General features: G+C 42.9%; 1 protein-coding gene across 3 annotated transcripts; it reads right to left on the bottom strand.

The window, feature by feature from the left end:
* Nucleotides 1-3692: 3692 nt before the first annotated feature.
* On the bottom strand, nucleotides 3693-25532 carry LOC139471156 (F-box only protein 16-like). 3 transcript variants are annotated; one of them, XR_011653819.1, is made up of 9 exons: nucleotides 25371-25532; nucleotides 15397-15432; nucleotides 12401-12607; nucleotides 12039-12203; nucleotides 11064-11233; nucleotides 10510-10615; nucleotides 7002-7203; nucleotides 4941-6509; nucleotides 3693-4861 (listed from the first exon to the last, which is right to left on the bottom strand). XR_011653819.1 is itself a non-coding variant. In XM_071253428.1 (8 exons), exons 1-8 carry the CDS (start codon nucleotides 25521-25523, stop codon nucleotides 6445-6447), a joined length of 1104 nt encoding a protein of 367 aa, XP_071109529.1. In that variant the 5' UTR covers nucleotides 25524-25532; the 3' UTR covers nucleotides 3693-6444. The 3 variants fall into 3 exon arrangements, 1 of the variants encoding a protein (XP_071109529.1); XR_011653818.1 differs by having other exon boundaries at nucleotides 3693-4941; nucleotides 5021-6509; XM_071253428.1 differs by having other exon boundaries at nucleotides 3693-6509.
* Between the last annotated feature and the right edge of the window lie 61 nt (nucleotides 25533-25593).

The following is a 25593-nucleotide window of genomic DNA, read 5'->3' as shown; positions in this document are numbered from 1 at the left end:
ACACACACATACCCTCAAGCTCTGATTTGAATTGTGAATTGTTATGAATATAATTGTAAACATTTGACGTGTAATTCCCACATTGTAAATCTGTTACATTGTATATGAGCACCATGTTTGTGAGAGCGAGGACGTGATCTCTGTAAACCATATACATGTGTTCCCAAAATATCCCCCCAAACCATCTCAGCATCAACGTACATTATATGCGAGGCACGAACGCGTGTCTGCTACCTGGGGAACTATCGTACAAAGAAATGACAAGCTGCTTTGTTGAGCTCCCTGACACCCTTGCTCGTCAAGCGATGTGCCGTTGCTGCAGGTGGCCATGGCTATACCCTGTTTGCGTTACACGGGATGCAACAGCCCATGGGGTGTCATTATACACTGTTGTCAATATTACAATAAATCCTGAATGAATTATACTATATGCCGCACCAGCAACTGTATATCATCCATTACATCAACCTTTTTACGTAAAACACTGAAATAGGGAGAGCGCTGACCTGCCCATTTACAGCCACCTGATTGGTTAAACCAGATCCGTCTTCATTTCAGCAAGAAGAAGAATTTCATTTATAAAGCGTCCGATTCCATTCACCAAGTGAACGCCCATGACGCTACAGTACTGTTACCCCGGTATTGGAATCACCATGCACTCACTTTTCCCTGACTCACAGCAACAGTGACCTTCACCCAATAGTTCAGACTCACAACAACAGTGACCTTCACCCAATAGTTCAAACTTACAGCAAGTTACCTTCACCCAATAGTTCAGACTCACAGCAACAGTGACCTTCAGCCAATAGTTCAGACAAACAGCAACAGTGACCTTCAACCAATAATTCAGACTCACAGCAACAGTGACCTTCACCCAATAGTTCAGACTCACAACAACAGTGACCTTCACCTAATAGTTCAGACAAACAGCAACAGTGACCTTCACCCAATAGTTCACTCACAGCAACAGTGACCTTCACCCAATAGTTCATACAAACAGCAACAGTGACCTTCACCTAATAGTTCAGACTCACAGCAACAGTGACCTTCACCCAATAGTTCAGACTCACAGCAACAGTGACCTTCACCCAATAGTACAGACTCCCAGTTCATTTCAGATGAATATATATCCTAAACACTGATCTTGTAATCTATGTTGGGGCGGCCGGGTAGCCTGGTGGTTGAAGCATGAAACCAGTCTTAATAAAAATAGATTCAAATAACAATAACTACTTATTTGTATTACGTTCAGCATGCTTATCATCTAATAACAGTTTGTGCGATACATTAGGGAATTAAGTTGCTTTTCCTGACACGATACGGGCCCACAATGACACCATACGTGCATATTTCGGGATATAAGAGACTTTCTGCCAAGTTCCCCGTATAACATATATGATGGGGTGCTCCCTTTTTTTAATTAAGTTTAATTTATATTCGTTCTACAACTTTCACATATTTATGATTTCAGCTCTTTAATTAGTGCGTGCGATCACGGTGTGCGCCGTCACCAGAAACTGACTATAATTAATCGCCCTATTGTTCTACTGTCCACTGCTTGCTGTTGTTTTGTCAATGTTGGACACTGGGAACCGTCTAGTCAAGCACGATTATTTAGAGGCCGCTGTCTTCCGGTAAAGATCCTGGGTAGAATAGATCTTCAGCAACAATGCTTGCCCTCAAAGGCGACTATCGGGAACGGGTGGTCAGGCTCGCTGACTTGGTTGATGCATCTCATCGATCCCAGTTGCGTGGATCGATGCTCTTGATGTCAATCACTGGATTGTCTGGTCCAGACTCGATTATTTGCCGACCGCCGTTATGAAGCTGGAATATTGTTGCGTGCGGCGTTTAACAATAAACAAACAAACAAACAAACCAATAGGCCGCTGTCATATAGTTAAACAAAGCTGGAGATCAGTGTGACATAGATGTAGCTGGTGTATTGGCGTAAAACAACATACACAGTATTCATTTCTCCACTTTGTTTAAAGCTTACAATACAAAATATACACGAAACGTTGATAGTGTTTCCGTTGCAGAAAATCAAAACAAAACGTTTAATGCTAATGCCATTGTGTACACACCTCAATCGGACATCTGCCGTTGTTTACCGATGTTCACGGAAGTTTGCGGAAGACGGTCCTGCCCAGCCTTGCGGTGTGTATCTGCCCAGGGAAGCGAGACAATTGAAAAGACACCAGATCTGAGAGAGGAGGAAATGTGATGCGATCTTTCCGACAGGCATGTGATTGATGTTTCAGACAGGTCACAGAAAGATGGTAAAGATAGAACACATGGTTGACACCACTGTAGACCCCAGATCAAGACAGTCGTAATTGTTCCAACCCATAAGTACACAGTAAAACATGCCTAGCGGATGGCATTGGAGATTTTACGGGCATTTGCTTCAGGTTTGAGGTATGGACAACGGATTCTATTTTCATCTTCTCACGAAAGTTGATGTTTGTTCTGACTGGTTGACTGGTTTGAGTGAGTGAGTGAGTGGGTGGGTGGGTGGGTGAGTGAGTGAGTGAGTGAGTGAGTGAGTGAGTGAGTGAGTGAGTGAGTGAGTGAGTGAGTGAGTGAGTGAGTGAGTGAGTGAGTGAGTGAGTGAGTGAGTGAGTGAGTGAGTGAGTGAAAGTTTAACGTCACATCGGCAATATTTCTGTCACGAGACAAAATTGACATTAACAATATTATTTTTATCAATAAAAATTCTGTCGTCGAAGGACAGTATAATAACTAAGATATTACAGATTTACGTAAAACTAGTTGGAGTGCATGTAAAAATAAATTAACATTCTACAACACAATCAGAAACGGGCTATAGATCGCCAACACCTGAAGGTAGATCGCCTCACTGGGGGCCATGTTCAGTGTGAACACACATACGTAGTTGTCTCGCTGTTCTGGGTGGACACATACGTAGTTGCCTCGCTGTTCAGGGTGGACACATATACGTAGTTGTCTCGCTGTTCAGGGTGGACACATATACGTAGTTGCCTCGCTAATCTGGGTGGACACATATACGTAGTTGCCTCGCTGTTCTGGGTGGACACATACGTAGTTGCCTCGCTGTTCTGGGTGAACACACATACGTAGTTGTCTCGCTGTTCAGGGTGGACACACATACGTAGTTGCCTCGCTGTTCAGGGTGGACACACATACGTAGTTGTCTCGCTGTTCAGGGTGAACACATATACGTAGTTGCCTCGCTGTTCAGGGTGGACACATACGTAGTTGCCTCGCTGTTCTGGGTGAACACATATACGTAGTTGTCTCGCTGTTCAGGGTGGACACATATACGTAGTTGCCTCGCTGTTCAGGGTGGACACATATATGTAGTTGCCTCGCTGTTCAGGGTGGACACATATACGTAGTTGCCTCGTGGGTCAGGGTGGACACATACGTAGTTGTCTCGCTGTTCAGGGTGGACACATACGTAGTTGCCTCGCTGTTCAGGGTGGACACATACGTAGTTGCCTCGCTGTTCAGGGTGGACACACATACGCAGTTGTCTCGCTGTTCAGGGTGGACACACATACGTACACAGTTGCCCGACTGAATGTTTAAAGCATTTCATTTGTATGGCGAAACACTTCTTGAGATTTTCAGTGAAGGAATTGTACAGTTACAACAGAACGACACACTCACATAAATGCACTTTATTACATTATTGCTGTTGTTGATCTTGATGCTTGATGCTTGATTTTACAAAGGCACATTTTGTTTGAGAATCTTTCTGTCACATGACCGTCATCACAGCATAACAAACTTGTATCACAGTCACAGTGTAAATACTACTGATATCCGACAGTGGAATACCACTGATATCAAACAATGCAATACCACCGATATACCGAGAAATACTGCTGATAACTTTCCGTGCAATACCGCTGATATGGTTCCATGCAATACCAATGACATTATACCATGTAATACCGCTGATAATATACAGTGCAATTCCGCTGATATCATACGGCGCAACACCAATGATATCATACCATGCAATACCACTGATATCATTCTGTGCAATACCAATGACATCATGCCATGTAATACCGCTGATTACATACAGTGCAATACTGCTGATATCATACGGAGCAATAATATTGATATTATACCATGCAATACCACTGAAACCATACAGCACAATACCACTGATATTCCGTGCAATTCCAATGATATATTACAATGCAATACCGCTGATAGCATTCCATGCAATACAACTGATATCATACCATGCAATACTGCTGATATCATTCCATGCAATACTATTGATCTCATACCATGCAATATCGCTGATACCATACAGTGCAATACCATGGATATCATAGAGCAATACCACTTATATCATGGTCAAAATTAATACCACTGATATCATAAAGTGCAATATAACTGATATCACACAGTGCAACACAACGGCAACGGGACATGGAGCAGTACAGTATGGCAATGTCCAAGATGACCATCACAAACTTTGGTAACTCCTAATGTGCTGACAGCTCTAATTTACAAATTTAATATGCTAAATTGACATAAGTAAGCAAGTACATAAGTTAAAATACGTAGGAATGTAATATATCCATAGAACTTAATATATGCCATGAAATATTTGACAAAAACTATTAAAAGGTATGTAAATATATATAAAATGTACAATGATAAAAATAAATAAACATATTTTGTATCCTGATCTTCAAGTGACAACATCACAGGTACAGATTCACCACTACAACACTGAGTTGAAGCTGTACAATCTAACACAGCATCCACCCTACACACTGCATCACTGCACCAGCCAGTGCAGCATCAACCCTACACACTGCATCACTGCAGCAGCCAGTGCAGCATCAACCTACACACTGCATCACTGCACCAGCCAGTGCAGCATCAACCCTACACTCCATCACTGCACCAGCCAGTGCAGCATCAACCCTACACTCCATCACTGCATCAGCCGGTGCAGCATCAACCCTACACACTGCATCACTGCAGCAGCCAGTGCAGCATCAACCTACACACTGCATCACTGCACCAGCCAGTGCAGCATCAACCATACACTCCATCACTGCACCAGCCAGTGCAGCATCAACCCTACACTCCATCACTGCACCAGCCAGTGCAGCATCAACCCTACACACTGCATCACTGCACCAGCCAGTGCAGCATCAACCCTACACTCCATCACTGCACCAGCCAGTGCAGCATCAACCCTACACACTGCATCACTGCACCAGCCAGTGCAGCATCAACCCTACACTCCATCACTGCACCAGCCAATGCAGCATCAACCATACACTCCATCACTGCACCAGCCAGTGGAGCATCAACCCTACACACTGCATCACTGCACCAGCCAGTGCAGCATCAACCCTACACACTGCATCAGCCAGTGCAGCATCAACCCTACACTCCATCACTGCACCAGCCAGTGCAGCATCAACCCTACACTCCATCACTGCACCAGCCAGTGCAGCATCAACCCTACTCTCCATCACTGCACCAGCCAGTGCAGCATCAACCCTACACACTGCATCACTGCACCAGCCAGTGCAGCATCAACCCTACACACTGCATCACTGCACCAGCCAGTGCAGCATCAACCATACACTCCATCACTGCACCAGCCAGTGCAGCATCAACCCTACACTCCATCACTGCACCAGCCAGTTCAGCATCAACCCTACACACTGCATCACTGCGCCAGCCAGTCAGCCAATTGAACCTGAGGTAAATAAACTACCAGGGTTCCGAAAGTTTAAGAACGCCTCGCCCCTAAAATGTTTTTCCCCGCACTCTTGAGATTAAATCTTGGCTTCTATTTGCCTCATTGCAAGGTGAATTAAAGTAAATTAAGAAATTGTTGCACACAGTGTTACAAAATGGCAGGCGGTTGTCATTCTACTGAGATGATCCAATTAAAAATCTAAGACTTACACAGAGAAGGAGTGAAATTTTGACTAGCCAGACAGGCCATCTTCTTTACGTTTCAGTGAGCCCTTTGTAATTTTAACTGGCCACGGAACCACAGGCCAGCAGTTAAATCGACCCCTGTTCTGTGTGTCCTACTGACAGTCGAGTACTGAATACTAGATGTCAACACAACATGCATCCTTGCCACGATGGCTGAGGAATGGACCCGTGTTGACAACACAAAGTACATCTATTTGGGGCAGGTCATATTTATTTCATCTCTCTTGCAACCTTATAAATATTCCTTACTTAATATTTCAATAAGTTTGCACACAAAGTACACAACTTGGCTTGTATTCATATCAATGTGTTACAATCTGGGGCTTCTGGAACAAGCACTGATCGTAGTTAGTCTCCAAGCAGTAGTTCAGCACATCAACTGACCGGATGTGTTACAGTGTACAGCACACACTATTCACTCTCTCCTGGAATGAGTGAACATATACAAATGGAGACTGACAGCTCTCAGTTCTCATCGGAGAGGTTCCCATCTAGCAGCTTCCACGGTTTGCTGGGAAACAAATCTGAACCTGAAACAAAACCGATGATTGTATTTACAATTATTTTTTCTCCTTGTGAGTTCATTCAAAAGTTGTTACATTCATTAAATAACAGTGGAGCCGGTGAAATAGACATTGTTTGGACAACAGTTATCTCATCTTTCATTGAAAAGTGACTGAACTAAAATATAATCTTCAACTGTGAGTGAGAGAGTGAGTATGGTTTTACGCCACTTTTAGCAATTTTCCAGCAATATCACGGTGGGGAACATCAGAAATGGGCTTCACACATTGTGCCCATGTCAGGGTTTGAACCTGCGTCTTCAGCCAACGCTTTAACCACTAGGCCACCTGACCGCCCCTCTTCAGCTGTGATCTGATCTAGAGACAAATGATTTCTTATGGCTGCAAAGATTCAAACTGCGATTGATCTTTCCACTTATGGTAATCAACATACAATGATATTATTGTTTATTGATATTGTTTCATGATAATCAGCTGAAGAGAAATCCTTCGACTCACTTGGTGGGTCTCTCTCAGACCTGATCGGACGGAAGGATTTCGGGGTCTTGGGCTGACCTCCAACTGGCTGTGGCCTGGAAATTGTCGATGCGATCCCATTATGCAAAGTGGAATCTCGGTTCATCAGTTGGGCACCTGTTGTGTGCACTGCCCACTTTGGCCGATCCGGGGAGGTCATAGAGGTCACAGAGGTATGGAGTCTCTGAAATCATGAGGTCACAGAGGTATGGAGTCTCTGAAATCATGGGGTCACACACGTATGGAGTCTCTGAAATCATGAGGTCACAGAGGTATGGGGTCTCTGAAATCATGAGGTCACAGAGGTATGGAGTCTCTGAAATCATGGGGTCACACACGTATGGAGTCTCTGAAATCATGAGGTCACAGAGGTATGGGGTCTCTGAAATCATGAGGTCACAGAGGTATGGAGTCTCTGAAATCATGGGGTCACATAAATATGGAGTCTCTGAATTCATGGGGTCACACAGGTATGAAGTCTCTGAAATCATGGGGTCACACAGGTATGAAGTCTCTGAAATCAGGGGAGGTCATAGAGGTATGAAGTCTCTGAAATCATGGGAGGTCAAAGACGTACAGAGTCTCTGAAATAATGAGATCACGGCGGTATGGAGTCTCTGAAATCATGGGGTCACAGAGGTATGGGGTCTCCAAAATTATGGGGTCACACAGGTATGGATTCTCAGAAATCATGGGAGGTCAGAGAGGTATGGAGTCTCTGAAATCATGGGAGGTCAAAACATATGGAGTCTCTTAAATCATGGGAGGGGATAGAGGTATGGAGTCTCTGAAATCATGAGGTCACAGAGGTATGGATTCTCTGAAATCATTGGAGGTCAAAGACCTACGGAGACCCTGAAATCATGAGGTCACAGAGGTTTGGAGTCTCGGAGATCATGGGGCATGGGGTAGTGGGGTAGTGGGGATCAGATGCAACAGACCGGGTAGTTAGGATCTGTTACAGGCTGGGGTAGTGGAGATCCGTTACAGACTGGGGTAGTGGGGATCCGTTACAGACTGGGATGGTGGGGATCCATTACAGACCGGGGTGGTGGGGATCCGTTACAGACTGGGGTGGTGGGGATCCATTACAGACTAGGGTGGTGGGGATCCGTTACAGACTGGGGTGGTGGGGATCCATTACAGACTGGGGTGGTGGGGATCCGTTACAGACTGGGGTGGTGGGGATCCATTACAGACTAGGGTGGTGGGGATCCGTTACAGACTGGGGTGGTGGGGATCCAATACAGACTAGGGTGGTGGAGATCCGTTACAGACTGGGGTGGTGGGGATCCATTACAGACTAGGGTGGTGGGGATCCGTTACAGACTGGGGTGGTGGGGATCCATTACAGACTAGGGTGGTGGGGATCCGTTACAGACTAGGGTGGTGGGGATCCATTACAGACTAGGGTGGTGGGGATCCGTTACAGACTGGGGTGGTGGGGATCCATTACAGACTAGGGTGGTGGGGATCCATTACAGACTAGGGTGGTGGGGATCCATTACAGACTAGGGTGGTGGGGATCCATTACAGACTAGGGTGGTGGGGATCCGTTACAGACTGGGGTAGTGGGAACCCTTTACAGACTGGGGTGGTGGGGATCCGTTACAGACTTGGGTGGTGGGGATCCATTACAGACTGGGGTAGTGGGGATCCATTACAGACTAGGGTTGTGGGGATCCGTTACAGACAAGGGTGGTGGGGATCCGTTACAGACTGGGATGGTGGGGATCCATTACAGACTGGGGTAGTGGGGATCCGTTACAGACTAGGGTGGTGGGGATCCATTACAGACTAGGGTGGTGGGGATCCGTTACAGACTGGGATGGTGGGGATCCATTACAGACTGGGGTAGTGGGGATCCGTTACAGACTAGGGTGGTGGGGATCCGTTACAGACTGGGATGGTGGGGATCCATTACAGACTGGGGTAGTGGGGATCCATTACAGACTGGGGTAGTGGGGATCCGGTAGAGACAGGGGTTGTGGGGATCCGTTACAGACTGGGGTAGTGGGGATCCATTACAGACTGGGGTAGTGGAGATCCGTTACAGACTGGGGTGGTGGGGATCCGTTACAGACTGGGGTGGTGTGGATCCATTACAGACTAGGGTGGTGGGGATCCGTTACAGACTGGGGTAGTGGGGATCCGGTAGGGACAGGGTTTGTGGGGATCCGTTACAGACTAGGGTGGTGGGGATCCGTTACAGACTGGGATGGTGGGGATCCATTACAGACTGGGGTAGTGGGGATCCATTACAGACTAGGGTGGTGGGGATCCGTTACAGACTGGGATGGTGGGGATCCATTACAGACTGGGGTAGTGGGGATCCATTACAGACTGGGGAAGTGGGGATCCGGTAGAGACAGGGGTTGTGGGGATCCGTTACAGACTGGGGTAGTGGGGATCCATTACAGACTGGGGTAGTGGAGATCCGTTACAGACTGGGGTGGTGGGGATCCGTTACAGACTGGGGTGGTGGGGATCCATTACAGACTAGGGTGGTGGGGATCCATTACAGACTGGGGTAGTGGGGATCCGGTAGGGACAGGGTTTGTGGGGATCCGTTACAGACTAGGGTGGTGGGGATCCGTTACAGACTGGGGTGGTGGGGATCCATTACAGACTGGGGTAGTGGGAATCCATTACAGACTGGGGTAGTGGGGATCCGGTAGAGACAGGGGTTGTGGGGATCCGTTACAGACTGGGGTAGTGGGGATCCGTTACAGACTGGGGTAGTGGGGATCCATTACAGACTGGGGTAGTGGGGATCCGTTACAGACTGGGGTAGTGGGGATTCGGTAGAGACAGGGGTTGTGGGGATCCGTTACAGACTAGGGTAGTGGGGATCCATTACAGACTGGGGTAGTGGGGATCCGTTACAGACTGGGGTAGTGGGGATCCGGTAGAGACAGGGGTGGTGGGGATCCGTTACAGACTGGGGTAGTGGGGATCTATTACAGACTAGGGTGGTGGGGATCCGGTAGAGACTGGGGTAGTGGGGATCCATTACAGACTAGGGTGGTGGGGATCCGGTAGAGACAGGGGTAGTGGGGATCCGTTACAGACTGGGGTAGGGGGGATCCGGTAGAGACAGGGGTGGTGGGGATCCGTTACAGACTAGGGTAGTGGGGATCCGGTAGATACTAGGGTAGTAGGGATCCGGTAGAGACAGGGGTGGTGGGAATCCGTTACAGACTAGGGTAGTGGGGATCCGGTAGAGACAGGGGTGGTGTGGATCCATTACAGACTGGGGTAGTGGGGATTGGGTAGAGACAGGGGTTGTGGGGATCCGTTACAGACTAGGGTAGTGGGGATCCATTACAGACTGGGGTAGTGGGGATCCGGTAGAGACAGGGGTGGTGGGGATCCATTACAGACTGGGGTAGTGGGGATCAGATGTAACAGACCAGGTAGTGGGGAGTCGTTACAGACCAGGGTAGTGGGAATCTGTGAAAGTAGAATCCTGGCTACCATGGTAACTTACGGACATGGACTGGGATCTCCTCGTGAGGGAAAGACTCTGGTGCGTGTTCAGTTTACTCTTGGCGTTCTTCATGCTGTCATCTCCGGGGTACCTCTTCTTCTTCCTCCTGGAAAGGCAATCATTCACAACTGCTTACACACATACGATGCAGAGCTTCCATGCAAGCTATAGACAGTGGAGATTGTTGTCAGTTCCTGGATCGCTCTAACAAGTAGGGTGTTGTATGTGGTAGTAGAGATTGTTGTAGGTATATTTGTGGTAATTGTCAGTAGCAGCAAACACGTGAAGTGTGGAACAGGAAGTGTGCCTTCCTTGGTTACCTGCCTTGGTTGTTAACAAACATTACTGTATATCGTTCAAGAAGTTTTGTTACAGTTTCTAGAAGGCTCAATCGGACAGGTTGTCTCTCTGGAAACTACTCCCAGCTTCTAACACACCGGGAATCCTTCTTTCATGACAATCGACAGTGAAACTTTACTTATTGCTACTTGTTGCTGCTGCCAGTGATCATTCTTTGATTCTCTAGGTATGCTCTAGGTGTATCAGCTACTCACATCTGACCGACATCCTGCACCACGTCATCATTCTCCAACACATTGTATCTCCATGTGTCCTTTGGCACAGGGTCAGACCCACGCCATGGCTTCGTTTTCTTGGAATTTCTGTTTTTGTCATCCCTCTTGGAGTGTAAATTAAGTTTCTCCAGGTCAATATAAGGCCGCTCCTGTGAACATACCACATTCCGGTGAGACCTACATCGACCTGGTAATGCTACACTACTTCTACCTCAATGTGTAAGGCCAACATTTATCTCATACATGTTGTACACTAACGGAAATACAGTGTCTGCACCAACAGGCAGAGATATACAGTGTCTGCACCAGCAGGCAGAGATATACAGTGTCTGCACCAGCAGGCAGAGATATACAGTGTCTGAACCAGCAGGCAGAGATATACAGTGTCTGCACCAGCAGGCAGAGATATACAGTGTCTGCACCAGCAGGCAGAGATATACAGTGTCTGCACCAGCAGGCAGAGATATACAGTGTCTGCACCAGCAGGCAGAGATATACAGTGTCTGCACCAGCAGGCAGAGATATACAGTGTCTGCACCAACAGGCAGAGATATACAGTGTCTGCACCAGCAGGCAGAGATATACAGTGTCTGCACCAACAGGCAGAGATATACAGTGTCTGCACCAGCAGGCAGAGATATACAGTGTCTGCACCAGCAGGCAGAGATATAGTGTCTGCACCAGCAAGCAGATATATACAGTGTCTGCACCAGCAAGCAGATATACAGTGTCTGCACCAGCAGGCACTGAAATGATGACTTAAGAATGAACAAACATGGCGATCCTATTTTACTGATTAGAGAACAATAGATATAACGTTGCTCATATTCCCTGTCAATATGACACGTCCGGTTGTGTGCAAGGCAAGAAATATTGTCATTTTCCCAAGATCTGCTCTGGAAATTAGCAACACCGCCATTTTCAGTCTAAGTCAAAGTTGCCATGGAAACTTACTGCTGGACGTAGGACCTGCAGACTCTTGATGTGCTCTAGGTAGTTCCTCTTCCAGACTCCATTCTCGAAGGGGCTGGGAGTGAAGGAGAGGAACCAGCCCAGTCGAAGACACTTGATCATCCACAGCTGATCCAGCTCCGACAGGTACTTCCAATACCAGCACACCTGGATACAGCATTACAACACAATTACTACACAGCAGCATCACATCGGAACAAAAACAAGAACTTGCTGACATTTTGTTCAAAAATTCCTTGCTTGAATTGAGCCTCTCTACTTGAAATGTTTATCACGACAGTTTTCACTTCTCATTATTTTCATAGATTGTATCATTTTATTTGAGAAGTGATCTAGATACCCACCCTTGAACATCTGCACAGACTTCGTGGATCAAGGTAGGACATAATATAAAGGGAGACCACTCTTGGCACGACTCGTGTGAAGTCTTTACGTAGGGCGGGAACTTTCTCCTTGATGAGGTCCCGGGCATAGTCTAACTGCCTGTTCTTGCTCTTCATGACCAAATCTTCCAGCAGGCGCCGACGCTGGTCATCACTCCATCGGTCATACTTAAAGTAACCATAGTAAGAACTTGAAAATAATATCCTCATCTACTGACATCATGAGCATCAAGCCACGCAGTTGGGATATGGTGTGTGTGTGTGTGTGTGTGTGTGTGTGTGTGTGTGTGTGTGTGTGTGTGTGTGTGTGTGTGTGTGTGTGTGTGTGTTTTATTCATAATTACACAAACAGATATTTCACCTATATGTACAGAAAACTATGTTTGCAACGAACACGCTTATAACAAACTGATGGATACAACAAACATATTTTTTTGTCTTGGCCATTAGCTGTACATATGCTGCATGTATGCTTACTTATATTGAACGACGGTTATATCGAACTGAAATTAGTGGTCCATTTGAATTCGTTATAACCGTAGTTTACTGTTTAACTTTGACAATTTTCATATTCAGTTGATTCAGTTTCAATTGACAAAGTAGACATGCCTCTCCAACAATACAGTAGACTCGGTGTGCTCCAGCACTGCTCGGGAACAGGAACAAGTGTGGGAGTGTCAGATTTGACAGTACCCCCTATGTCAGGACGACATACAACTCATAGTTAGAATATTTGATTTTGTACACAGGAGTTCCATATTACATACCATGATATCTGAGCAGGGATAAACAATAACATTTGAAGTTCATATGCTATTTATTGTAAACCGACATATTTCACTCTGCAAATGGTCATTCATTCCATCTCACCATGCACAGAAACAATGGAGGCTGAGGCTTTGCTGGTCACAGAGCATGCTAACTGGATTGGTATCTTCTAGTTTCACGCCCTGCTCATCACCTCACATTAGATTCACAGTGTCCATGGTGTCAGGCCATTTCCCACTCAGTGAAGCAGGATTCAAGCTTTGACAGTGTTTCTTACCATGATTACAGTAACAAATGTTATATACACTGAAAGGCAAAAGAAACATCACTTCTGAAAATACTGATAAAACTTAACAGACACTAGCAGTTACCTGTTCTGTGGTCAATAAACTCATTTATCGTTCTACTGCTTCTTTTTGTTGCCTTAAAGTCCATTTAACAATGGGTTTAAAATGGAGTGCTTTGCCCAAATGCAGCCTACAAAAGTGCAATGGGACTCAGATGCTGAAAAGTCTTGTCAAAAACATGATGCACATGCATATCGTGGATGGTATGAGTATAAAAAAAAACCCAAATCTGTTAAGCTGGCTTTCGTTATTTCGATTCATCAGCCATGCCAAGATTATCAGGAAATGAGAGACAACAAGCAATCGGAAGACTGCAAGCAGGCCAGAGTGCACAGGTCATTGCAAATGCATTCAATGTCAACATCAGAACGATATATCGTTTGCAACATCGCCACAACACCACCGACGACCGACCGCGTAGTGGTCGTCCTAGAGTCACTGCTCCCAGACAAGACAGGCCCAACTGTAAAGGGTCAGGCAGCATCAAAATTGGCATCAACAGCAATGGAGAAGAATCATCTTCACTGATGAAAGTCGCTACTGTGTTTCAACGGTGGATAGCATTGACCAAGTCCTCAGACCCCATATCGTGCCTTTTTTTGCCCGTCATCAAAACCCTGCTTTCAGCAAGACAACGCCCGTCCCCACACTCCCAGAGTCAGCAGGGACTTCCTCCAGCAGCACAACATCCAAATCATGCCTTGGCCTGCCCTCTGTCCCATTGAAAACTTGTGGGATGAGATCCAACGCTGACTCAACGACCTACGCCCATGGCCGACAACTGCAGCAGAACTGCATGTAGCGTTCTGAGGATATGGGCCCTTATTCCAATGGCCTTCATCAACAGGCTAGTCCACTCCATGTACAGGAGATGTGTGGCTGTAGTCAACGCCCGTGGTGGCCACACCAGGTACTGATTTTGAACACCCCAGCTGTGATGTCTTCTGGTGCCTCCACAAATTCACAATTCGCAAAAACATTCCCCAGATTGTTAATTTCATGTGGGTCAAACACGGACTTTCTCTGATGTCTTTACTTACATATATAAGCATTTGAAAATAAAGATATTTATATGATACATCCACATGACGTTTCTTTTGCCTTCCAGTGTAGATAACACTTTCTCAGTTAAGTACAGATTCTAGTACTTTGGGGTTGAGTCCCATCTGGGATTTGAACTCACATTCCCAGAGTCAGGCATCTAACTGCCGGGTCAACAATGTAACCCACTCAGCCATCGATGCTTCCACAAAATGAAAGTCCAACAACTGGTTGTCTAGATCACATTCTTTGTGCACACTCTGACGAGTGTTAATTGGCAGATCCCATTGCCAAAAGCTATGAACATACAATGCCATTTAGAAAGTGATTTTACAATGATGTCATTGTGTTGATGTCGGATTACACAAAATGGATTTGCCCACAGTAACAGGCACTTGTCCTGTAGTCCTTGCCAAACTGGCCAATAGTTAAGGAATCATAAGGACCAGTAGAAATGAGCCATTATTAAGGGTTTGCTATATGTTATCATTGTAAGGACAGAATTTGGAATAGACAAACGCTGGACAGAGATTTCTATGTGATACCATATATTATGGGGGAGGACATCTCTGAGCAAGAGGTCTACAGTTTTGAGGAACTGAACATTCCTCAAGGACTCTGATAAACATGGCATCCCCTTGAACAAGGACTTGGAGAGCAACTCAACGGCCCATTACACCCTAAAGTAATCCAAGCCACGGATTCGAGGAAGACCTGTTCATTCAGCGGACACCTCCTCAACAGTGTTATTGTTGTGCCACCCGAGTAAATCAAATCAAATCAATTAATCATGTTAATTACCCATTTTCCAACAAGAATTCTTCTCTCTTCAAATATCTGAAAAGAAAATTAGCAGAATGATTAAATACTATTCATGTGTTAAATTCAAATACCATCAGCAGTGATCAGCATGTAAAAACAAAACTCCAAAGTTTAAACTGGTTGAAACTCAATTTCACTAAAATCAGATCCAAGTTCTCTCTGTCGCTAAACAACCTTTTTTGAACCACTTACAAGAAGTCGACATCAGCCAATTAGAAAGCAGCATTCTCAAGCTATACGGCACTCATTTCAACCTTGCGACTTCCATTTCAGACTTCGCTTGAAAAATATGTTGACACAGTTCTCGATTAAAATTTTGAAAACTGAACAAACATTGCGGAATATCTAAGATATGGTTGTGATTGTATGGCAGTGCTTCCAAAGTACTGTGCAACGCCTCCTCCGTTCAAATGTTTATCCCACGGATGCGAGAGACAGACGGTAATTTTGACGGGAATCAGTTGTACGGGCCGTAACTGTCGTTCGGAATATCCCGTCTTAATGTTTTCAAGGTGGCATGATTAGAAAACACATTCTGACTGTCACTTTCATGATCTGAAAGGTCGTTGACCGTGACCCGTAAAGGGATGTCCTCAGATCTTTGTTTAGCGATAGCGAGAACTAAGATCTGATTTTAATGAGATTGGTTGAAACCCAAAGATATAATAATTGTATGAATACCAGACATGTTATTTTGCAAGTAAATGAAGACATGCAGCTGTCATTCTACCCATAGCTGGCGGCTGCGAGATAAATAGCAAAGAACAATGAAGAATGAAGAGTGACTTATTTCAGGATAAAAAAAATGTCCTATCATGACTTCATTTCTGATAGATTTTAACATTTGCTCGCAATCTGATGCCATAAATTGGACGACGTTATTTCTAAGAGAGAAGTGTCCACTAAGTTGTTTCCCACTGCTGTTCCTGGGCAACGGAAATAAACACAGCACCCAAACGATCATATCCAAAAGTGAGAGAAAAATGACAATCAGTATAGGGAGGAAAGGTACATATAAGGTACGACATGAGGATTGGGAGAATATGCGGGAAATACCAAACTTAACCCCCCTGTTTATTAAATGGACTTGTCTGACACTGCCAAGGTCGAAATCTATTCAGGGGAGCATCATTATTGAGATATGGTAAATTCTTTTAAAGCTTTACATTATATTAACATCCTCAATGAGGCTGTACACAATATTGATACTGTAAATATGGAAATTAATGCGTCTCCAAAGTAATACGACTGCTGACCTCTGGCCTAAAATGCGACTCAATATCAATGCGACTTACCCACCCCATCCCCAGTGGAATGATACATATCCTTACCTTAATCCAATCAAACAGCAAATAGCAGCGCTTATTAGTGCTGAGTAGAGCACTTACGTAAAAACAATAAACAGTGTCTTCCTAAAAACATCACACAGTTGATATGTTTACTCTGCTGACTAGCATTGAGGAAGTTCAAAGGCAATAAAATAATTGAACCAACAACAGTACACTGATTGGTATGCTGAGAAGGTGTCAACAAGCTTGACACGAATGGGTAGAACTATTGACCCCAGCAGTGATAACTCACCCCATGCCCATTGTGTAATTGCCATTTTTTGAATGACATTGTTATATACTTGTTACAACTACTGCTCAATAAAAAAAACCTAAAATAACTAGCACCCGAAGAATAACTTCAAATAGAAACGGTAAAATCTCAAACACACCAATAGTCATAATCAATTTCCAAAAATCAGCTAAATATCCAGAAGCACCTAAATTTATCTCCTTCGGAGCAACCACTAAATTAGAAGTCAAACCATACATAAAACAAGTTAAACAATGCTCTAACTGTCTCCAATACAACCACACAGCCAATGAATGTAAATTCCAAAAAACTAAATGCAGGAAATGCGCCCAAACTGACTGCCCAGGGACATGCACACCCTGGTGCATACACTGTAAAAGCATACAACATTCCTCACTATCCAACCACTGCCCTCATAGACACACCCTCACACAACAGGCCAACAAACACATCAATATCGACACGGCCAAACTCCAAACAAAAAGACAAGCACAGCATACAAAACAACCTCTGCTACCCACACCACAACCAAACAACACCCCACACTTAAACTCGGCATGGGATGGCATCCTGCAAAGAGTACATCCAGCACCCAAAACACACATCCACCACACGTCCATCCCACAACCCTCCACTAGCACATTCACAACATCCACACCTGCACGCAAAACAAGCAACAATACGCCCGCCACAACCCAACCCGGCACCATACAAACCACAGCCGCTATGGCAACAACAACCGATCCCAAGCAATCACAACCCGAAAACCTAGACAGTAAGGAAACCACATCCAGACCACAAACACAAGCACGCACGCAAACCACCCCCATGGAATGTGAGGAAACTAAACTTAACAACACAGAAGAATATGAATGCACAACCGAGGAAGACATAAACGAAATAACTCTCTCAACCCCCCAAAAAACCAAAACCTTTAAACACAGGCCTCAGCAAATGTCAAACAACAAACTAAACAACTTAACCATCCTTCTCGCATACATGCTAAAGGAAATAAACCCAAACGCTAGCACTAAAGCTTTCTATACCGTAGCAAATAAGCTTAAACTGACAACCCTTACCTTCGAATTCTTCAGCATAGGCCTCGAATTAGTTAGCCCTACCTCAACCAAGTAAAAACCCCTAGCCTAAATCAAAACCTAACCTCCAAACACTAAAAGCCCAAATAATGGAAGGCCTAAACATATTTCAGTGGAATGCCAATGGACTAAATTCCCACGGCCACGAACTAAAAGCAAAATTTAAACAAGATAAGGGTCCGCACATTGCCTGTATCCAAGAAACCAAATTCTCAAAAAAATCTAAATTTACTCTACCAAACTACAACTCAGTTAGAACAGACCGAGCCAAACCTAAAACCGCTAGAGCCGCAGGAGGATTAATAATACTAATCAGAGAAGACATTAACTATGAAGAAATCAAAATAAACACACCAAACCTAGAAGCAAACGGCATCCAAATAACTCTCAAAAACCAAAAAATAAACATCATTAACGTATACCACTGGGCAGAACAAAAAATTCAAGCTGAGGACCTAAACAAATTACTGCAAATAAGCAATAAATCAACTATATTCCTAGGAGACTTTAACGCTCACCACCCCACCTGGAGCATAGATGAAAAAATAGATAATCATGGCAAACTAATCTCTGAATGGATAGAAACAAATAACCTTGTACTCCTAAACAATAACCAACCAACTAGATACGATAAGAAAAACCATAAAATGTCGGCTATCGACCTAACCATATGCACCCCAGATCTGGCCCAAAGCACTCAATGGGAAGTTCACGACGCCCCACTAGGTAGTGACCACTTCCCTATAAACATTACCATAGGCAATACAAACGTTCCTACCCAAACAGAAAACCTAGAACCAAAATTCAACTATAACCAAGCTAACTGGGACAAATTTCAGGATATCTGCAACCAAACCAACCTAACCAAACTAGAAAATAAGGACCCAGAAATCTACTGCAAAAACCTAACAGACTACATAATTAACGCAGCCAAAGCATCAATACCTTATAAAACAAATAACGTAGGCAAACCCTCGGTACCATGGTGGAACGAGGAAATAGAACAAACTAGACGCAAACGTAAAACAGCCTTCAATAGAGCCAAACGCGACCATAACCATATAACGGTAGCTCACGAACTAAACCACAAGGTCCAAAAACTAGTCAAAATAGCTAAAACCAAAGATTGGAAATTATTTTGTGAAGGAGTAAATAATCGCACAGATGCCAGAACAGTCTGGCGAAAAATCCACGCCATTAGAGGCTTAAAACGTCACAAAAAAACACCCAACATAAACAATTCAACCAACCCTACCGAAAAGGCAAATAACCTAGCAAACCACTTCTCGGCCATAAGCAGCAACAATAACTTCAGCGAAAAATTCCAACAAAAACTTAAAGCAGAAGCCAAACCTACTAAAGTACCAAATAATGATAACCTCGAAATAAACCAACCTTACTCAATGGAAGAACTCCAGTACGTACTCCAAAATAGGAAAAAGGGAACTGCCCCAGGACTAGACCTAACATCCTACCAAATAATCAAAAAACTCCCCCCCAACCTACTCCAGGCACTACTTAAACTATATAACCTAATCTATCAAAACGGACAGGTACCAACTCCCTGGAAACAGGCACTAGTCATCCCTATCCCTAAACCCGATAAACCAACTAACCAGGCAAATTCTTATAGACCAATATCCCTAACCTCAAACCTATGTAAAGTAATGGAATCTATGGCCAAAAATAGACTACAACACTACTTAACTCAAAATAACATCATAAACACAGATCAAAGCGGTTTCACTCCTGGCCGCTCAACCTTAGATAATCTCGCCCGACTAGAACAGGACATAAAGACGGGACAACTCAACAAACAATACACAACAGGCATCTTTCTGGATTTCTCCAAAGCATTCGACATGGTTTGGCACAACGGGCTAATACAAAAACTTAAAAAAATAGGACTAAAAGGACAAATAATAAACTACATTCAGGACTTTCTAAACGAACGTAAAATAACAGTGGGGATAGACCATACTCTATCGGACCAGTGTCCCCTAGAAAATGGCACTCCCCAGGGCAGTATCCTCAGCCCCACACTCTTTAATATAATGATAAACGATCTCTTCGAGGGCCTATCCCCTAAAGTAAACACATCCAAATTCGCGGATGATGGAGCCCTCTGGATCCGCACAAAAAGTATTAATATGGCCCAAAATTTACTCCAAAAATCTCTTAATAAAATACAACAATGGGCTGACAAATGGGGCTTCTCCCTTAACTCAGAAAAAACAACAGGAATAGTATTCAAACATAAAAACATGAAACCCGCCTCCCCAATTCTCCAGCTAAACAACCAAACAATCAAATTTCAAAAACAAACCAAATTCTTAGGACTTATCTTCGATCAACATCTCACCTGGGATGCTCACATCCAAAACCTAACAACTAAATGCAGTAAAGACCTAAACACCCTAAGATGCCTCACTGGCTCAAACTGGGGAGCCTCCAAAGATACCCTCCTCTCACTCTACATATCACTAATTAGATCAAAACTAGACTACGGCTGCGCCATATACAACACCCTAAACAACTCTCTATCTAAAAAACTTGACTCAATACAATATCAGGCTCTCAAACTAATTACACGCACCCAACATGGCACCTCCTACACTTCACTCCAGGCCTTAACAGGAGAAATGCCACTAAGTCTACGCAGGGAACAGCTAAGCTTAAATTTCTGGGCCGCATCCCAATCAAACCCTCTCATCCAAAACCTAATAAACCAAAATATCAGCCCCAAAAACCAAGCTCTAGCTCGTAAACACCCCTTACTTACCCCAATATCTCAAAGAATAACAAACTACCTAAATGAACACCAAATTAAAAATCTTAAACAAAACTGCAAACAATCAAATATCTTCACCCCTAAACTTAAAATACCCAAAATAGACACAACACTAGCTAGCCAAATAAATAAACAAACCGACCCAAACATAGCTAAAACCACCACACTAGCATACATACACGAAAATTGGCCAAATTGGTGTCACATTTACACGGACGGATCTTCAGATCCGACCTCCAAACACACAGGTTTCGGAGTCCATACCACACAACCAACTAAAACTACACAATCCTTCCGACTCCCAAACAACCAATCAATATTCACGGCAGAACTAATGGGCATGGCCTCAGCCCTCCATAGTCAAGAATCCAAAAACCACAATAAAATCCTAATACTTACCGACTCCCTAAGTGGACTGCAAGCCCTCAAAAACAAAAATACCAAAAACCGACCTAAATTAATAAATCTAATACTTAAAAGCTCCAACGACCTAACTAACGCAGGCAAACAAATAACTTTCTTGTGGATACCCGCCCACGTAGGAATATACGGTAATGAAAACGCCGATAAGGCAGCTAAACTATCCCTCAAAATCCCAGAAATAAGCTTAAACCTACCCATCTCAAAATCAGAAATTAAAAGTGTAAATAAGCAAAAAATCACCAAAAAATGGCATAACCTATATCTAAACTCAAATAGCCAAATCAAAAAAGTACTCAGCAAACCACTAACCAAACCAAAAATTCACCATCCATCAAAAAAAATCGACAGAGTAATCACTAAACTCCAAACAGGACACACCAACCTAAATAACCACCTAAAAAAAATAAAAAAACATACTACAGGTAACTGCCCACACTGCAAACAACTAGAAACCCCAGAACACGCACTCATCTACTGCACACACTACCTAACACATCGAACCGCATTACAAACCACCCTCAATCTAAACAAGGCTCTCACTCTAGAAGCAATACTAAACCCACAAAATAAACTAGAAAACTTCAAGGCCTTAGGCGTATTCTTAATCAAAACGGAACTAATAAAACGCATCTAAAAACACTATAATCCACCAAATCAAAATTACATAAACACACAAAAATCCACCATACCCAGCTCCCTTAGTTCTCCTCCCTTACCCCATCGGCATCTATTCCAAATCTCAAAATTCCCAAATTCTATATAAGCAACCCCTAAAGCCCCCTCTTGGGTTGCACACACCACTTTCGCCCCTTTCGGAAACACATTAAATGGCCTGGCCGGGCCCGTGTGCGAAATACGCATCAGTCGGAAAGCGCACGTTAAATCTACAAAGTAAGTAAGTAAGTGCTCAATAAAAAGTGTTTGTGTTTATATTCAAGTTGGTATTTCCGCTATCCAAAGTGTGCTGTGGGGACGTCTCATTGTTGACAGTCATTTGGAGACATAAATGCGAAGTTAATTAATGCGAACAAAGACTGTTTGCATTATTGCATTTTATTCACGCTCTCATTAATTTCAAGATTTACAGTATCTCAAAATAAGAAATAAACAACTTGTGGTCCTTGTTTATCATGTTTATTGTACACTAAAACACTGAAGCCCTTCATAGTTTTTTCTTCCTGCAGTGTTTTAGTGTACGATAAACAAGGACCATGAGTCTTTCTTAAAGGAAAACTACAGTCCAACTCCCAGTTGTCTAGCCAGACCATTTTCTACAACAATAAGCAACTTTGGAATACGCAAAGAAAAAGCTGATCCATCTTTCAATACTCTCAAAAACTTGGAGTGTTGTTTCCCTTTAAATGAATGTCAGTTTATCATGCAATGAAATAGTTTTGGTAGTCAAGAAATGATCCTATCTTTGTGAATTTAACTGAAAGAAAATGACATCATACATTGGTGAATTGTCAAAGTGCTGGCTTGGCACTCGATTGATACAAGAAAACAACAAATTAGAGCAGTTTGTGATACTTTTGGAAGGATCTTCTTGTAGTTATGGTTTAAACATATTAATTTTCACAAAAGTGTTAAAATGGATTGGTAAACAAGCGAAGCGCTTACGTAGGACATATTACAATGAATACATCAATGAAGGTTACATGTAACAGATGAATTGTACATGCCAAGCTGGATGTGTATATATAACAAGCATATAGTTGACAAAGTCATCTATATCCCCCGCACATTTTAACACGTTATGGTCCCAAACATGGTAACTGACCAAACATTTCTCTTAGCCAATGTCAAAATAGTTGCAATGAAAATTCTAAAATAAACATTTCTAAAACTCCTTAATATCAAATGGCACTAGTTCAGTATGCGCTTTATATATAGACATGCAATGTTTGGCAAGGAAATATTTAACAGTTTATTTGTTATACTCCTTAAGTAAACCAATCCTATATTAAAACTTAAATCCAACTTGTTGTCATGGAAACATAAACAATACAAATTTCTAAAAGTGCTATATATCAAAAGGCACCAGTTTAGTATGTGCCTGGTAGACATGTAAAATTTGTAAGAAAGTATTTAACCGTTTTTGAGTTACGCTCTGGAAACGAACACCACCCATGTAGAACCTAAGTCCAACTTATTGCCATGGAAACGTGAAAAATAAAAATTTCTAAAATTCCTAAATAGCAAGAGGCACCAGTCCAGTATGTGTCTGGTAAACATGCAAAGATTTTGTTGGAAAGTACTGAATGGGTTTAGAGTTATGCTCCGGAAACAAACTCTACCCTATAGAACCTAAGTCGAACTTGTTGCAATGGAAACGTAAATAATAAAAATTTATAAAATTCCTAAATAGCAAAAGGCACCAGTTCAGCATGAGTCTGATAGACATGCAAAAATTCGTACAGAAATATTTAACGTTTTCTGAGTTATGCTCCAGAAACGATTTCGGGATGCACACACGCACACTTCGTTGGGGCGGGGGATAATAAATCTATTTGCAGTTTATATTCAAATATTCATTTACTGAAAATATTCCAGTTTTTTATATGAAGTTTTGAATAGAATCTAATATTAGGCTTTGCTCTTCCTTACTCAAATACAAACTTCCACAAAGCACTGTTTGTAAAGAACAACCTTGTCAGTAAAAATACATTTCATTTCGAAGAACATAGTAATTTCTACACACAAAAAAGAAGTGTAAAGCATCTTCGGTATGACATCCACAGGAACAAGTTTTAGTATCCAAGATATGTCTATCATACTGATCTGCGTTAAGATCGCTGCAGCCAAGCCTGAGGTGACAGTGAATAATTTGACATAATCTGCTTCCATAATTTAAATCCAAGCATATACCATAATGTCCCTTTACGTGAAGCAAATTCTTAAATTGTGTAACAGTCTCTGCCCCCATTAGGTTTTCCGGTAACATATTCCAAAGTTGTGTTGTAGCTGGTATAAATGAATCTGCATAAGCTTTTGTTTTACACTACACTGTTTGAAGATTATTTTTATCCCTAAAGTCTTAATCTGTGTTTTCCAAAACTGTATTCGGAATAAGCCTACAAAGATATTCCGGGGATAAATGGTTGTTCATTTTGTAAAACATAACCAGTTTTGAATTGTATCGTCTGTCTTTTAATGACTTTTAATTTGTTTCATTGTAAATCTTCTGATGACTAGCTCCACATATGGTTCTAAGAGCATCTATGTGTCATTTTTCCAATAAGTTAGCTTGTTCATTAGTACATTTGTCCCAAATATGACAACAATAATACAAAATTGTTAAAATAAATGATTTGTACATAGTTTCTAAGGTAGTTTGGGATAGACAATATTAATAACTTCTTAAACAATAAACCTGAGGACAACATTTCCTTACAAAATCATCAATGTGCATTTTCCATGTACAATTACTTTGTAAAGTAATACCTTAGTGCTTATGACTTTGTACATCTTTGATTTCTGTACCATTCATATATAACTTAGGTTTGCGACTAGGGTTTACTTTCTGGGTAAATTGAATAGATTCTTTTTCAGGGGGACTAAATTTAACTTGCCATCTAGCAGCCCATTCTGAAATTCTGTCCAAGTCATTACTGAGATCAGGAGCAGCTATATCAGGATCTTCTATGATCACATACAAAGATGTGTCATCGACAAAAAGTCTTATATTACTATCTTGTAGTTATTGCTTCTGGATGTTATTCGCAGACAGAAATCCTATGGGTAGAATCTGGGTGCCTGTGACAGGACCTCCCTTCCTCTTGCCTTGTAAAGATCGTTTTGGGCATGTCGCTTGAAACATTGTGGTATAGCAGGCAAACCATGCAAACGAAATGGTTTTGAATTATTTCAATCTACGTATCTAGGACTGCCAGCTGGTCGGAACCGAGCTATACCTTTACAACCACTGCACATTTCAATGATGTTAATGCACACTACAGTCTTCGGGGGAATACATTAAGATTACTGCCATTGAATGTGCACCCTCTAAAACCAGCACCTGCTCAGTCATGTCCTGACTTAAACTTTGAGGTGGAAAATACCTTGTTATTTGTTTCATCGTTGCTCAATGGAGTCCAAGTACTTTTCGTCCTGTTCTTAGCTATCATCGACATGTTTGCAAAGTTAAAAGTATGATAATTGATATGAAAAAAATACAAAAACACGTAAATCCTACGCCATCCGCATCCATTCATCAAAACACGTCCGCCATTTTGAAGCGAGTTGGGTTGCTGGGGCAAATATTTTTCACATTTTTTTTAAAAA

Source organism: Haliotis cracherodii, unplaced genomic scaffold (assembly GCF_022045235.1).
Source record: "Haliotis cracherodii isolate W230 unplaced genomic scaffold, xgHalCrac1.p SCAF_1, whole genome shotgun sequence".
In the NCBI taxonomy this organism is placed as follows: Eukaryota; Metazoa; Mollusca; class Gastropoda; order Lepetellida; family Haliotidae; genus Haliotis; species Haliotis cracherodii.
The sequence above is the reverse complement of the archived record's forward strand: the minus strand, read 5'-3'. Positions and strand labels throughout refer to the sequence as shown.